At 39.8% G+C, this 17,194-nt stretch overlaps 1 protein-coding gene across 3 annotated transcripts in view; it reads right to left on the reverse strand.

Annotated features, from left to right (window-relative positions):
• Positions 1-1,835: 1,835 nt before the first annotated feature.
• Positions 1,836-17,194, reverse strand: part of EFR3A (EFR3 homolog A) — a 145,510-nt gene continuing 130,151 nt past the window's right edge. For 2 of the 3 annotated variants that reach the window (XM_006258860.4, XM_059723742.1), the window contains 5 exons: positions 12,072-12,160; positions 9,466-9,514; positions 7,313-7,416; positions 6,620-6,669; positions 1,836-5,711 (listed from right to left, as the gene is read on the reverse strand). In XM_006258860.4, coding sequence (XP_006258922.2) covers positions 5,606-5,711; positions 6,620-6,669; positions 7,313-7,416; positions 9,466-9,514; positions 12,072-12,160 — 398 coding nt within the window. In that variant the 3' untranslated portion in view covers positions 1,836-5,605. The remainder of the gene's footprint in view (positions 5,712-6,619; positions 6,670-7,312; positions 7,417-9,465; positions 9,515-12,071; positions 12,161-17,194) is intronic. The other variant, XM_019481773.2, reaches the window with a different exon arrangement.

The following is a 17,194-nucleotide window of genomic DNA, read 5'->3' on the forward strand; positions in this document are numbered from 1 at the left end:
AATCGTTAAAACAAAACCTAGGTTGTCAGAAGGAAAGGAAGGTGCTTAAGATACTCATAGTCGTTAGCTATCAGGAAGCACTCTTAGGCCCCTGGCAGATGTTAAACCTATGGCAGGATTTGGATCAGAGGAATTTTATGCCCCCTGTCAAGCATCAGCCTCTTATCATGCCATACATTAATGGCAAGAGATGCGATATTTGGAATGGAGCATAAGATTCCTCTATCTCAATCACGCCACTGCAGACCTGCTCCCAGGCCAGTCCTATACATCAGGTAGCGTGTGGCTCTGCCCAGGACCCAGGGCTGTTCCCAACCCCCAGCAGGCTCCCAATGCAGGGCTTTCTGGTTTAAGACCCTAGGCTGTTGGGAACCAAGCTGATTGTCAGCTGGCCTTGGAATAGCCCAGCTACATGTACGGTTTTTAGGCATCCCTTGCTCTGGTACATCTTAAAAATTGCATTCAGCCTGACTCCCTGCAACCTGACATTTTAAAGTGCTTTGCCCTACAGTGCCTGTAGGCTTAGGGTTTGTTAAGGTTCCTGCAGGGGGGAGCCCCTTGACTCCTCTCACCAGGAGAACTTGAAACCTTCACCCCTTGCAGCCTATCTGTAAGTATGTAAGGGGTGAATATTGGGAGCTGGGAGAAAAACTGTTCACTAGGGTGCCCCAGGGGAGGACAAGGAGCAATGACTATAAAGTGTTAGAGGATGGTTTCAGGTTGGATGCAAGGAAAAACATCTTTACGGTAAGGGTGACCAGGACCTGGAATAGACTTCCCAAGGTGGTGGTGCAGTCCCCAACCTTGGAAGTCTTCAAGAGGAGACTGGATAGGCACCTTGCTGGGATCATTTGATTTCAGCAGTATTCCTGCCCAAAGCAGGGGGTTTGGACTCGATCTTTTGAGGCCCCGTCCAGCCCTTCAATTCTATGATTCTATAATTTTTCAGCATCTGGAGCCATGCTGTCTCAGTCCTAATGCCAACCCCTGTCATGCCAACACTGACAAGCTGGTTGTCAGCATTGGCAAATAGGTGGCTGGTAAAGTGGGAGAGTGAGCACGCACAGTAGGATGCTGGAGGACCCAGCAAAACCTATGACATTGTGGGTGACAAGACATTCAAATTAAAAAGCTTGATAGAAGCTAGCTTCAAAACTGTTCAACATTTTTGTATCTAGTTGGCTATTTTTATCTGCAATAATTACTTTGCAGGTGTAGCATGTTAACATTTATTGTGCAATTAACCATCTAAGTGCACAGTAAATATAACATGTCAGGGGCCTTAAAAGGAAAAATAAAACATTTTAAGAATGCTAGGTAGGTGGAGTGCTAGAAGCAGTGTGATGCTGAAATAGCTCCTTAGTAGTCCAGCTAGAATAGCTGTTTGGACAGGAATCAAACAGTGCCTTTACACAATTATCACGTCATACTGATAACTGCAGTGCTAACAGATCCGTGTGTGTGTGGTGCTCTGGGCCTAGGCTAAAACTTTATTCTTAAAAAAAATAAAAGAGACTATAATGAAAAGTTATCATTTGGATGCCTTAAACCATGACAGAGGACCATCTCAGCATCGCTTTCTTCTTGTAGTGTTAATAAACTGTTTGGAATTAATTAAATCTTGCTGCTTTGCCATATTTGTTTGGCTTTTCCAACAGTCACAACATTATAATGCAGTGAAATGCTTTAGGTTTAAAAAGGAATTGTTTTTGGATGAAGTGAAATTTTATTTTGCTTCTTATGAAAAGAGGAACATACCTAATAAAGGACAATACTGGTGTTTTCACTTTGAACACTGTACATTCACTAGAGATATTAATTTGTAACCAACTCGGTTATTTTAACTTTTTGGTTTATTTATTGCTTAAATGTTGATTGCACAGTGTATTGTTACATTTCATGAAACGGGTTCATTACAGACAGTACAGAAAATAGAGGAACATCAATAAAACAGAAAAAGCTGCCCTACTCTGACTTTGGACAACAGGCTAATTGTTGCTTCCAAAAGCAACACAGATTTCATTTACTTTAAATGAATTGCTACCAAAATTCAAAATTACTCAAAGTGACAGTACATTTAAAAGAGTTTAAAGCAAAAGCTGCAACACATACAAACATCAACTGGGTACCATAAACAACCAAACAGTATTGAAACCATCACAGATACTATAGGCCCATTGTGCACATTTTGGATTCTAAGCTGTTCGACTTTTCAGGAACAGAAAGAAATAACTGATGCAAAGCAACTGTATACATTAGAACAGTTTTAAATATATTTGGTTTTATTACCTACAATTTACTACGATAAACTGTCGGGTACAACATATTACACAATGGACCCCCATATATCTCAAATTCTTTGTCCAAAATGGCCAGAATCAATCTCCAGACTCTACATTTCCAGCTAGGAGGAACTTGCAGACTCTACATTTCCAGCTAGGAGGAAATCAAATGCCATGCCAATCCTCTGAAGATTATAGACCTTTTATTTCTTCCTACCCGCACATCCTAGGCATGGCTTGTCTGAGTTTATAACACGTGGAAGCCTACCATGTTAATAAATGAAAATTACTTCATAAACAGACTTCCAATGAATTGTAAGTGAAATGCTGAATAGAACTGTTCACATGCAGTATACATGCAACAAAATTCAGTTAACCAGAAGAAAGTCTGTATTTACAGCAGAGTCTGCTTACTGCAACAGTGCAAATGAAAGTACATTCTTTGTTTCTTATTCTTTAAACTCCTTAATTCTATTTCTTTTTTTTTTGTACAAAAGCACACAGTGTTACTTTATAAAATGACATCAGTGGACGGTGTCTTACATTGTGTCCCCCGGTTTGATTCATTACTTAAAAAATTACACTCTTTATATACGTCAAAAAACTAGCATGGCTTACCTTAAAAAAACAAAAAGTGACAACTAAAAAACTAGGGTGACAACGAGTTCTATTAATGTGATGACTCTGGTCAGATCAGGCTGATACGTTGCAGCAGTAACAATCACAACGGAATGCTGTAGGTAAGGGGCTGTTTCGTCATCCACTAACAGCTGTGATTGCACTGTCAAACTGAAAAGAAGGTCTCAATTACCTTTTTGAGTTTTGCGAATGATTTCTGAAAGTGTCATCTCATAGGTTTAAGTAGCTGAAATCTCTAAAAATATATGTTGCTTCATGCCTTTAAAGATCTTTAAAAGAACTTTGTACTTCAGTTTAAAAAATGCAGAAGTCCTACATTACATAGCAGGAGCGCAAACATGTGCAAAAGCTAGAAATGCCAAGGACAATGAACAGATTGGCTTGCTTCTCTATGCTAAAACAAAGTTGATGCTAATGCACTATTCATCTCAGTCTAAACTTGTTCAAACTTCTTAAAAATTGAAAGCCATAACTGAAGTATCGAGAACATATGTTCAGAGTGTCTGCTGCTTCCAGAAAATCCAGCTATGCTGGACTTTGAAGCCTACCTGCACACGGCATTGGGCTACTCAAAATTTCTCAATGGGTTAAAATTTCTCAACGGGACCCACTGACACTGCCAATCACCATCAAATCCTGTACAACTCACTATAGGATGATTTTATTTTATTTTCTGTTTGTATTTGAAATTTACGTTCAGATACATAAACCTATGAACATTTGCACATCTATTTTCCATATCTACAGGAAGACTTGTCAGTCACAAGAAAAATATATGCAAACAGCGCATCTGTAAAATGCTTTTGCTTGAAAACACATCTAATAAATTCTAAACTTTCAAATGTTTCATCCACAGTTTTCTTTCAATTTGCAAAATATCATTAAAAACCTATATTACCAAACTACAGAAACATTTCATATAATATAATCTCTAATTCTGTATTTATGTTTTAAAATGCCCTCAGTTTATTGCTATACTAAATATATATCTCTTGTTTATCTAAAACAGACACAGCAAAACACTACTGCCTTTTCAAAAGCATAGTCTTGTAAACTATACACCCTTAAACATCAAAAAATATTGCACATTTCAATGCGCCAAGAGAAGACTTTCCATCTCTTAAGCAGAACATTGTAGTTTTCAGCAAAAAACAGCACATATAATGAGCTTTTTAGAAATCCAGTATATTAATCATTTATCACAAACTTTTAACAAGTGTTCAGTTGCTCATTTTTACTGCAATTGAACAGATGATGGGTCGTTTCTTTAATATATTCCATAGTAGCAAGTAGCTTCTACAACAGGGATTGGCCTGGCACGTATGCCAGAGCATGGCACGCGAGGTCATTTTCTTCAGCATGCCACAGCCAACCCAGACTCTGGGCAGCTTCTGCCAGCTGCCGTCCAGAGCCTGGGTCAGCTGCAGCTGGAAGGCTATGAACAGCTGCATGTGGCTGAGGCAGCTGTGCATGCACCTCTGGGTGCATGGCGGGAAGGAGCCTTGGGCATCACAAACCTGGCTTCTCTCCCACCATCTGCTCAGAGGCATGTGTGTAGCTGCCGCTGCAATGGAGCTGATGCCAGCGCTGTGGAGCCTGGCACAGCTGTTTGCAGTCTTCCACCCACCTGCTATAGATGCCTGGAGCCCAGGTTGGCTGTGGAAGGCAGCTGGGAGGGTGCAAACAGCAGTGCTGGGCTACAGAGCCCCAGCACTGGCTCTGTGGCAGCAGCGGGTGCATGTGCAGCTTGCAGCGCATGGAGGGGAAGGGGCTTGGGCAGTGCAATCCTGGCTTCTTCCCCACTGTCTGCCTGGAGGCGCACGCGCAGCTGCCATGGAGCTGGTGCCAGGGCTGCAGAGCCTGGCACAGCTGTTTGTAGCCTCCTGGCTGCCTGCTACAGATGCCCAGAACCCAAGCCAGCTGTGCCAGGCAGCAGGGAGGCTGCAGACAGCTGTGCTGGGCTGGGCTGTGGAGCCCAGGCACCAGCTCCGTGGAGGTAGCAGGTGCAAGCACAGCTTGCAGCACGTGGCGGAGAAGGGGCTAGAGCACCCCGCTGTCCACCCGGATGCATATGTGCAGCCCCTGCCAGCAATGAGGATCAGGCCCCTTGTGGCTTCCCCATCTCTGGCACGCTAAGTCGAAGCATGGGTAAAGCTTGGGGTGATTTTGGTACTCTGGCCAAAAACGTTGCCGACCCCTGTTCTACAAAACATTTTCATAAGGAAGCAAAGTTACTGCTCCATTGATTAAGTGAGCCTAAAGCATCTACCCAGGGTAAACCAGAGGTGTGGGTTTGTGTGGGTGAGCTGGGGGAGGAGGGGAGTGGCAAGGGCTGCAACCACGAATTGCAAATACAGCACCTACTTTTAGGAACTTTTGTAAAATTTTGTTTGAGCCTTTGGCAAAAAAGTTCTCTCTTTTAAACCTGCTGAAATATGAATAATTTATAAAAGAAAAAGTGATAAGGTGAACATAATTAGCCTAGTTTTAAATTTTATTGAAGAATAAACAGTGCAGAATAATTTTGAAGGCTGGCTAAAAACCATCCCTATTTGTTTTAGGTCCACTGTTTCTTCTAAAAACTATGTTCATTTGACAAAACGAACAACAAAAACTTGACAACTCTTCTTGGTCTTTCTATTGTACTCTACTCTAAATAATGTCCAGCAGACTTCAGAAGACACTTAATACACACAAAGATCTGGAAACTTCATCTCATAGACTGGAACGGATTGGTAATGAGCATGTCCAGCGGTAACAGTCAACGTTCCCGAAGGGCTAGGTGGAGGACTGTAAAAGAAGAATGATAAACCAAACGTATGACTTAACTTCTCAAAATGACATGCATATACAATCTGCTGTTATTTGAGGTCCATATATCACCTGCCAGGAAACTTGAAAGTAATTTCCTCTTCCCCCTTGTCTCTATTCTATCTTTTTCTTGAATTCCTAATAACGCCAAATTATAAGGGCTCATTTTTGTTTATATCTGTCTGAATCATCAGCTTCATTGATGTCAATGTAGCTATGGAAATATGGTTTGTTATTATTAATAAATAGTATTATCTATGTAGAACAACAGATGTACATGACATGTTACAATAAACAAGGACAGATTGCTAACTAATTCTTAGAGAAGCAGCAGTAAGGGAAGGTAATATTTCCTTCCTTGTAGCAGCAAGATTATTTTTGCAAATCTGACTAATGCATATGATACACCCACACGAATTTCTAGTGCCATGTTGCTCAAATATGCTTCCACATCTGAAATATTTTTGAAACCTAAGCAGAGAGACCAGCTGCGCCCTCAGTTATGTGAATAAACTTCAGAGAAAGTTGCTCAGATTGATAGGCTCAATTGAGGCCTCACTGGACACTTAAGAACAATTTAAAAGAAAAATCAAATTTTCCCCTTAAATTATCTGCTTTGATTACAACATTGCACTTTTAAAAATAAGCAGCATTTGATGTGATTATAGGCTGATTTTGGCAATGGATATTTTTCTCTAACTAAAGAAATTGCAAAAAGCAATATAATCAAATGTTTTCCTAGAACCTTTAAGTAAAGTCAACTGTCTTCTATTTACTAAACCTGTGGTGTCTAGGAACATGATAAAACACTTCAAGCTAGCACAAAATTCCCTAATAACAACTTGCGTTTTTCATTACTGCCAACCGTTTTGTGTATAAAACCTTACCGAATGGTGAGCTCCAGTATCTGTGCAAGTCTGTCATGAAGCAAGTTCGCCTAGAGAGAAAATATAAGGATTTTAATGACACGCTGAAAAAAAACTACTGCAGATGAAAAGCAGTTTATAGAAACAAGCCAGAACAGTTTAGTAAGTGCATTTCACATGGCCAGGTAGTAAATATGGCCAGTATCCACTATTTCAGCTTTGTATTCCTGCTGCATTAAGGACTCTAGGCTTTGTGAAGGGTATTATAAAAGACATACATGAGGCTGCAGGTTACACCGATTTGTACAGCAGAATCTGGGAGTAGCAAAATTGAACCAAATTTTTGAATGACTTCAGGTATGAAATGGCAAAAATTCTTCCAGTCAGTTAGGCCTATGTGGTCATGAATGCAAAGATACTTTTTCAAGTGTTTCCACAGTCAAATGAACATGGCTGTAAAGCCAGCTTTCAAAAGACTATAAAAGTAGAAGAAGGGTAGAGGACAAAAAGTTTATATTCCTCAAAAGGGGACTCATCCTACTTACACTCAAAGTAATTTGATATTCTACACTGGTAACATTTGTATAATAGGAACAGAGAAAAAGGAAACAACTGCTTTTCTATTAGCAAATGCAAGCTATCACAAACTCCACTCCCACCCATCGGCATCACCCCTTGTGCAAATGCTTTTGCATTATTTTTCAAAGAACTCACTTTGGTTTCACATTGTGCTGCAATTTCTTCAAAAGGTGCTTTCTGGAATTTTTCGATTACAAGGCGTCTCTTTTCCTTCTCTTGCTCCTCAAGTCCAGTATTATCTTTAAAAAAAAATTAAGAGCTCCAATTCATGTAACAGCCCACTTATAAGTGACACAAACATTAAGAGGTTGGCCTTTACTGTTACCTAAAAATGGTGATGCAAGCAGAGAATCCCTCCTCAAATGAACAGTATTTAGACAGCCTAAATGAGCAAGTACTAGCCTCATCATATAAATTCCCTGCAATAACAACACATGCCAGAAAAAAAACACCAGCATGCACAATTGAACATAGGACCATACCTTGCAATCCCCACTGAGCCAACAGGAGTTTGGACTGAATATGGGTTGCATGATATATTTTAGCTTTAGGTCACCACCACTTGAGTGATGCATGGTCTTCTGTGTTTCAGTGACCAACGTATGTAACCTTCTACTTATGTAATTGATAAGCATCCATCACTACTTGCTGGCCCCTTATACTTTAATACAATATGTTTAAAAGGTAGTATGTTTTTGTACCACTTGTCTCCCTCCCCCCCACTCAACATGCTTAAAAATGAGGCTTGATGTACATATACTGACCACTGCTTTGGGATTAGGGGACTAAGGTTTACAGTCCTCTGAACAGGCAGAGAATCTTCTTTGGATGAAAAAGTTTTCCAAAATGTAAGCATCATTTTGTACTTGTAGCAATTTTTAGTGGACAGTTTGCAGTTGAAACATCAGCCATTAAGAAGCCCATGCTTATCTACATGGAGATACAGTGAAATTGAACTCAGAAGTTCAAGGTGTAGTTAGCGTTGCAAGGTTTCAACATCTGTGAATTGCAAAAGATTGGAGGACAATTACCAATTGGAGGAGTTTGCTAACCTGGGTGTTTTGAACTTGTTTTATCAATTCAAAGAGCAATTCTGTGTTTGTTATCTCCTAAACAGCTATCAGAATTGCAACAGTTGCCAATGGTGCAACTGCACTGGTGCTAGAAGACAGGACCTGGGCTCTTACACCTTGCAAACATGTTACTGGCAGAGATTAATATTTTGAGTGCCAGTAAGCTCATCAACTCTACATGTACTGCAGTCAAATTTTTAACAAGTTCAAGAAACTTATCTTGGATCAAAAGGTCAAGAGGAGCTTCTTTATTTCCATTCATAACAATGAGAACAAGAAGGTTTGCAGATAACATTACAATCTCACTAACAATATTTTTTTTAAAAGCATGACTCCCCCACAGTTCCTTCCAGAGTGCAAGCGGGGGCATCTGACTTGCAGAACCCTGATTAATACTGAAATAATACAGAAATGATTTGGCTGAACACACAGTTCCCAGGTCTAGTATGGTGGGTAGGCAGTTGGACAAATCCATTTTTAGTTATAAAGTTACAAAGTTATCACATGTAAATGTTGGAGACTAAAACAGAATCCCTTTAAAACCCATGATGCACGATTTACAAGAGAAGACCTCTGAGGGATGTTAATATAGCCGCCACTATTCAAAATACACTGTAAATTTTTGCTTCATTGGAATTTGCAAAGGGAAAAAAGTCATGAATCTCTGACAGACAAGGTTCCTTGGGTGAATTTGATATCTTTTATTACAACCCAACATTTGGGTTGGTCTAATAAAAGATATCAAATTCACCCAAGGAACCTTGTCTGCCTATGTCCTTAGACCAACACGGCTACAACCTAAACCCCTGCATGAATCTCTGAAGTGTTTTTCAGGCCTTAACTTGTAAGAGCCAAAATCTAGATACAGGTCAAAGCAAGATTCATTTTCAATTGTTTTTTCAGTATGTTTCACTACCCCTAAGGAAATCTGCAAACATAATTCTCAAAGAAATGCTTAATATAGATCAGTGAAAGGGGTTGGAAACAAGTACATGCAGTTTCAAAATCAATGTGTTTTGTGACAGGAAAACCACATAATATTTTAAGTATGCTAAGCTGTCAGAAATTTGTTTCTGGCAAGTATTTCATTTATTGGACATGCCTTGCATTCAAAAGCTTCTCTACCTTTCTCTGCCTCACCAAAAAACCCAAATCCTTGCCTCTCGCATTGATTGGACAGAAGCTATGTAAACAAAGACTTGCAGTAAATCTCACCAATGGCTTTCTTCAAAGCTTCAAAGGTGATTTCTTCGGTGTTGTTGACCTGCAGAAAATAAATTTTTTTTAATTAATTTGAATCGCGTATGCTCCTGTAGTAATATGGCAACTAATAAATGCATTAAATGTCATAGTACCAAGTACACCCCTTAAATGTCATAGCATTTCTTCTCATGAACTTGTGTTTGACTCTGATTTTTTTGTTTCTTAGAAATAGAGATTACTATCATATATATAACAAGTAACCTTATACTTCTTCACCATCATAATAAATTTGCTGTTTGATTACTCTTGTGTTCTCCTCAGAACAACAATTCAGTGATCCACCAATTTTATTTTATCTTGGGCACAGCTGATAGGGTCTTACAGTGGCAGTGTGGGGCAACAAAGTATGGGTGTCACTGTCTTCAGTTACCTAGTCTGACAAACTCACTACTGAGATAGAAATTTCTTAAAACAGACATCTACCTGAGGCTCATGTTCAACTTTTTCTGGAGAGAGTGTCAGCAAAGTAACTTAACAAATCAAGAAAATCAGATTAGGGAAAAGTAAATTTTTCCCCACGTTAAATTTCTTTGTACTATTTTGCTGAGGAATTTGAGTGTCTTCATACTTTGGAAAAGGAGCTTGACATTTGGCAGAGATTGCCTTTGTGTAAAGGATTATTTTTTTTAGTTGCTAGTGTGGAAAAAAAGGCCATTATAAGGCTCTGAGATGTACTGTGTGCAATTATTCAGTACAGACCTACTGACAGCAATGCTCTCTAAATGCTACCTGCATGCAGCATTCTGCTGTGGCACTGGGGACTGGTAAGGAGAATGGAGACTTTCCCTATAATCTTGACACGTGCCTCATGTTAGTATCCCAGCTATGCGGAGGAGGAAGCCAACTAAAATCTAGATGAAACAAAAGAGTTAGACCTGAGCTAAAAAAAAAAGAGGCATGCCAAAAAAGGAAGACACAAATAAAAAACAGTTAGAAGGTCTAGTAGTTGTCGCTGGATTTGTATTACATTGTCATCTCTGGAGAAAGTATAATGAATACAAATGGAATAGAAAATCCTTTTGGTTGAATACCTTGTGATTTTTGCTACAGAATCATTGATTTGGACTTACTGATAACATCTGATCTTGTCCTTCCAGCCCCTCCTAGTTTGACAGCAAACAATCAATGACTGGGTATGTTTTTTTTCAACCCAATGTACATCCACCTTAGAGTCATTTGTTTGTATCAAAAACAGCTAAGTGGCTGAGTTCTGGCTGGCAGCTCTTGCGGGGACTACTCTGGGAGCAGTTTTGTTATAAATAATTCTTGTAAATAGTTCCATAGGTAGGACACCTATATGTCCTTTTCACTCCAGAGGGAGATTGCAGCCTGGGCCTGGCACCAGCGCCCATAAACTGCTTCCTGACTGGTTTCCCATGGCATAATATTTAATTGTCCTGGGTGAATGCTGTCCCCTGATGAATGTTATAGTTTTGTAATAGTTCAGCTTCAAGTGTGGTTGGCTGAGTCTGAGGACAAAGACTGAAGCTTAGAGAGCTGGAGGGAGAGAAGGCTGCTGGAAGGACAGAAGGAACCAGAATGGCACAATAAAGACTGTTTTGAAGCAAAGCCTGCTGTGCTGTTTGGGACATTGGCAGCCTGATCTCCTCCTCTTTAAAGGAGAAAACATGGCCCCTTCTTCCCAGGAGAGGACCAGAAGGAGCTCTCGGAGGTGGGGGTGCTATGGCTCACTGGAGAAGCCAAAGACTGAGAAAAGCCAGCATCTCAAACCCAGAGGCCTGTCCCTTGCGAAGCCACGCTAGGGCTGGCTGCAGGGGATCCTCTCGGGAGTCCAAATAAGGCTGGTTCTTGGGGGTCCTGAGGAGGGTCTCCTGCCCTGCTGCAAAAGGGATGTTGATCCCGTGACACTATCTATACTGTATTCCTCCTAACTTGAATATGAAAATGTAATGTGGGACTGCCAAAAAGCAGAGCTAACCAGAACATCTTACATTGTGATGTGCCTTTTGGAGAATAAGCTTCCATTAGCAACTGCAAAGGGAAATGTTAATTATTAATATTAACCTTTCAGTTAAGGTGTGAAAGGTTTGCCCAAATAATTAGCCATAATGCAGCTTGCCTACAAGGTAATCAGCATCAATTTTTCGACTTACTTTCCAGAAAACAAAGGACAGTGTAAGACTCATTAATTTAGTTATGTTTCTTAAGGGCTGTCCTTAACACCAAGTCAGTAACAATGAGCTAAAATGTTTGATGTTACCTATATTTTACTCAGTAAGAGTGCAGTATTTCATAATCTATTATGCAGACGACAAACATGTATGTCATATTTCCCCAATAAATCACACTGGTAGAAAGCTAAATGTCTAAAAACTGCAATGAACCAATAACATCTAATATTATTATACAAAACAGGTAATATATTGCAGTGCAAGCAGCAATTTCAGTCAATTAGATAACAGATCTCTACTGCTTGGTAAGAAAGCCATGAAAACAAAATTGAAAACACTCTTTAGATAAACTAGAAAAGTTTCATTCTATAGGTTGTCATCTCATGAAAAAAAGACCTCCCTTAAAATAACTTCTGTTTTTCATACCTTATCCTCTGAGTTGCTGCCAGGCAGAATATCCACCTGAATAGACACAGTGTCCACAATACTCTTCCTTCTGGAAAGTCTGTCTTCATCTAGAAGAAAAATATTTTCTCTATCAGAGATAAGACAAGCAAACTCAGGCTTTTCCGTATGGCTGTAGATTTGTTTTACTCTGTCAATTTAACTCCAAATCCACTTACTTTATCATTAGGACAATTGTGAAAAAATATACTAAGTCCTAGCATGAATTAGTGATAAAAAAATTAACATTTTTAAGGACCTACTAGCCCTCAATTCAAGCATCTCAGGTGAAACTGTTACTATGAAATACAATAGTAATTTAATGCATTGCAATTTGCACTGTTGCAATCCACAAAGGTTTGAATGGAAGAGAATCAAGGTCTTGTGTTTGCAGTTTTAAAATAAAATAGGGTTGTTTGACAGATGGTTCAGTTTCCTGCAGGAAGAAAGAGATTTATTTGGGAACAAAATACACCTCCTTCCCTTCTCCTTCTGCTACTGAATTCATGTCTACCATAATTTTACTTCCTTTTTCATTTGAACAAATATTTTCGCCTTTCCTGTTTTTAAATTATTTTTGCCTTTCCTGTTTTTAAATTATTTTTTAAGGTCTAAATGCCCTGCAAATTGTTGTTAAAAGGCATACAGTACTCTCACTGGGGCTGCCAATCATGTTCACTAGGGAACACAAAGGACTCAATACTCTCAAGAGCAAGTCATGCCTGAAAGTAAGCAGTAAGGGGGCTCATGGAGTGGGGGGAGACAGGTGGTAGGGATCAGGCACAGGCATAAGCGGACAGGGGGCAAGGGTTGGGACATCTGGCCCCTCACCCCCTGCCACTGCTTTCCCCAATATAGTGGGGGGACGTATTTAAGATGACCTTTCACTAATTCCTTCTTCAAAGTAAAATGTTGCAGAAAATGTATGTTGCAGTAAAAGGTTACAGCAAATGTCGCAGAAAATTTCTTTAGAAAACTGGAAGAATGAGTAAACCCTGACTGAAAGGCAACTTCTTTCTTTAAACAAATTTCTGTTCTGATGTCACAATGATATTGAAGAAGATACAGCATACATTCAATATCAGAAATTCAACTAACATTTGAAGACCCTATGCAGTTTTAAGAGTAACTGGATAGTAATTTTCAGACCTTGCATGTATTCCATCCACGAACAGTACTTGTTTAGAATTACCTCAAAAATGTTTGCGATAATCTGGGACAGCTTCTTACAGCACCCATGATTTATTTCTTCCTCAGAAGTGTGTATCCAAAAACATTTCCCTTCAAAATATGTGTTAAATGATGAGATTTATTCTGGTGCTCAAGACAGGGAATGTGCTTAATGAAGTGATGTATGGTTTGAGTCTTATTTACATTTTTTTTGTGATGCACAAATGTTCAATAAAAAAAGAAGTCAGATTTGCACATAGTTTAAGGTTCATTTATATTGTCAGAAAACAGTTAAAGGTCTTTTAATGTAAATGAGAATGGGGCTGCAATCCATTAAACACGCTTTAAGTTCTTAACACTGTTTTTTGTTTGAAGATGATCAAGACAGGTTTTATTTTTTTCCTTCTACCAAATTCAAAACCTGATGTTTGGTCACAGGAGATTAATACTAAAAGGTATTCAGAATAACAAAACTATGCCATGAATGGATGCAGCCTTTATACACAAAGGAGGATATTTCATAGGAAATTACTTCACTGACTGAATCCTAGTCCACAGAAGCAAAATGCTTGACAGAAAAAGATGGTAGTGGAGATATTGCAAACATAAGGAATATTTCAGAAAATGCTCAGATCTGTTTTTCCTTTATCATCAAAGGAATATAGCATCAAATGCCTCCATTGAAAAAAGGGAAAAAAACCCCATCAAAGCAGGATACAAAGCTGTCCCAGGGAAGATTGCGACTAGAGAGAGGTCTAAATAATGCCCTAGGTGGAAAGAGCAGATGATATCCTAACAAAGAAATATGAAAAGAATCCACATCCACCAGAAAAATGAAACTTTACAGCAGTGACAGAAATTGCTGTCATTTAAGGATACCAGAGACCTTAGTAACTGAGTAATCGCATTAAAATGTATATGGAATGTGCAAGTAGATCCTGTTTCAAAGAACTGCCCACCCTATTTGCTCTAACTCAATGCTGGCAAAATCATCATGAACAGAGGTACCCTGGACTATGTCTGAGAATGAATTATTTCCTTGCTGGTAACAGATCTATCTTCTGACCCAATCTTTCTAGAGCTGGTTGCTTTCTGTGTTGGAGTATCGTGAAAAGAAAAAAAATGCCGGGTTATATTTCAAAGTTATTTTCACGTGTCTATAATAATACAAATTAGTATCTATGCATCTCAGGTGCCAAACACATAGAAAGCTTATGTAGAGATCAGCTTGGATTGCTGAGATATTAAGATCCAACAGCCAACTCCAAACTAATCAGCTCTTTATTTCCATGACTAGACAAAACTATTTCTATGGATATATTTTATGACACAATATGTAATCCTCAGCTCAAAGTGGTGCTTCTTTAGTGATGGCTATTAGAGAGCCGTACAATATTCACACATCTAAGTTTATGATGACATCATTAAGGAACTGGCCAACTTCAGATGGAGAGCAAATACATCAACACTTAGGTCAACCACCTCGGCCCTTAGCTATTCAGCAGCAAAATGTGTGCACCCAGTACACGAGTGGTTCATACACACAAAAAGAATGGATGCAGTGGTGAATGAATCCTGTAGATACATCACTGGCTGCCTAAAACTAAACAATGTAGACAAGTTATCTACATTTTATAGCTCTGTAAAGTCTGTGTGATCACTTATACCTTACATTGAAAAATTCCAGCATTGAGTACTCCTGAATCCATGTGGCTGACCTTGGCGTCCATGTCAGTAATGTAAGGGGCGGGGAGAGGGGGGAGTTGAAGGGGTCTGCCGGTGCAATCCTATGCTGCCCAGACCTAGAAGTGGAGCAGAAGCAGCCTTGGACTGTCTGGCCATAGGATGTGGGTGCAGGGAAGCAGCAGGAGCAGTGGGGGGTCTGAGTCCCCAGGGCAGTTAAGACCTTCCCATGGCCAGGCAAAGCAGAACTGCTCCCAAAGCACTCCTATGACCAAGATGGCACAAGACTGCTCCAGATTCAACAAAGGAATGCTTGCCTCCCCCCCTCCCCACAAAAATTTTGCCCAGAGCACTAAAATTTAGAGTTACACCTCTGGTCCATGTAGATCCCCACTGGTATGTGCCTATTTTCCAGCATTAGTTTCCACATAAGCATAGGAACTTTTCTTCCCCCAAGAACAGAGAAAAAGCAAAATGGGTTTGCAAAGGGACATGTGAAAATGGGCATCTACTTTATGCTCTTGGATCTTAAAGCTAAAAATCCACCCTATGCTTTTAAATCCTGCTCTACAATCTGAGCTCAGGCTTCCCCTTAGTGAAGTGGGGGCCAACCTGCTGGGGAGGAATGCTGCAAGTTAGCTTTACCCCTCCCGAAGTACCACTTCGATTCTCTTTTCCTGCCCAATACGCTGCTCTGCTTTCTGCTTCCTGCCCTGTCGCCCCTGTGCTTCCTGCCCTCTCCCCAGTCCACCGTGTCTCACATTCAGAGGCTGTTAGTGCCACTTGTGGCACCTGTGCTGAAAGCTCGGCACTTGTTCTGGTGGATGTCTCACTATGACACAAAGTAAGGGCCTGCTTGCACTGAATAGTTGAATTTGCACTAAGCTGAGGTGTGAATTTAAAATGCAAAAAACATTCCTGAAAATCTTCATGTGGAGGAGAAGGCCTGAATGAAAGGTAATGCTGTGCAAAATTCCTGAACTGTAGTCAGGAGTGAACTACCTTGTTCACCTTGATGAGAAGTTCATGTTGAGACCTAAAAGTACAACTGTATTTGCTCGCATACTCTATGCACCTCCCTCCCTCCTCCCCCCCAAATTAGCCATTGAAGATTGGGGTGTGCATTTTAAGCGATGAAGCTGATTCCTGCAGTGGAATGGAGGCCCGAGTGTGCCAGAGCGGATGCCAGGGGCTGATCCCTCCAGGTTGCAGGCAGGAAGGGCAGTGTCTGTTATTCAGCCAAAAGCTGGAGGCTTAACTCTGGCATGGCCACTGCTAACATGGCAACAGTTTTTGGCTGAGCAGGAAAGGAGGATGAGTAGATTCTGCCCATGCTCCATGGCCCCAGAACTGAGCCATGACTCTGGAAAACCCTTTTTAGATCATTTTGCTTTCCTAAAATAAGATGCGTGTCTTCTTTTGGGGCATGTTGTATATAAAAGAAAATACGGAATTTCACTGGAAATCTTAACCAGAAGCACTGAGCTAATTTATTTTCCTCACAGTCACAGATGAGATTTCTGGAACTTCCCCCTTGTAACAAAAGTCCAAGTCCCTGGCTCATTTCCATTAATCTCTACCTTCCCTTGAATTTTTATGAACAATATATACATTTTCAATTTTAAAACCTGTGGCACAATAAAAGATGTGGAACAAGTTAAGAAATTATTGTAGTTAAATATGAAAAATGCAATATTGATTGTCATATTTGTTAAAAAAGAACAAACAAAAAACCTTCCACATTTTGAAATTTGTCACAGAACCGTGCTGTCAATGCCTGGCATCTTGCTACAGCTTACCATGAAGTACAAGCAGTACTTAGTGCTGCATTTTAGGATAGAAACTCCAAGAGTAAAATAAAGTATAACCTGGAAAAGATAGCTACAGTATCAGCAGCAAACAGGAAGACAGCTAATACATAAAAACTAAACACGACACAATATTTGGACTATTTAGCTAAAGGTTTTCTAAAAGCAGCTTGTGTGGCTGTGAATGCCCTAGCCACGCAGAGGACAGCTATGCGGAGGGCAAGCGGACCTATAGTTCGGTTTACCTTTCGACTTGTGTCTGCATTTACGAGGCTTTTTGCCTGATGGAAATAGAGCTAAATTCAAAAATATATAACAAGAACAAAAATGTATGTTTAATTAATCAGCTATAAAGAAAAATTCGGAAGAAATGCAGAAAAAACAAAAGAAATCCTATTGCTTAAATATAAAACAGCTTAAGACTTTCCAAAGATTAGATCTGAA

The sequence above is a fragment of the Alligator mississippiensis genome, chromosome 3 (genome assembly GCF_030867095.1).
Source record: "Alligator mississippiensis isolate rAllMis1 chromosome 3, rAllMis1, whole genome shotgun sequence".
Classification (NCBI taxonomy): domain Eukaryota; kingdom Metazoa; phylum Chordata; order Crocodylia; family Alligatoridae; genus Alligator; species Alligator mississippiensis.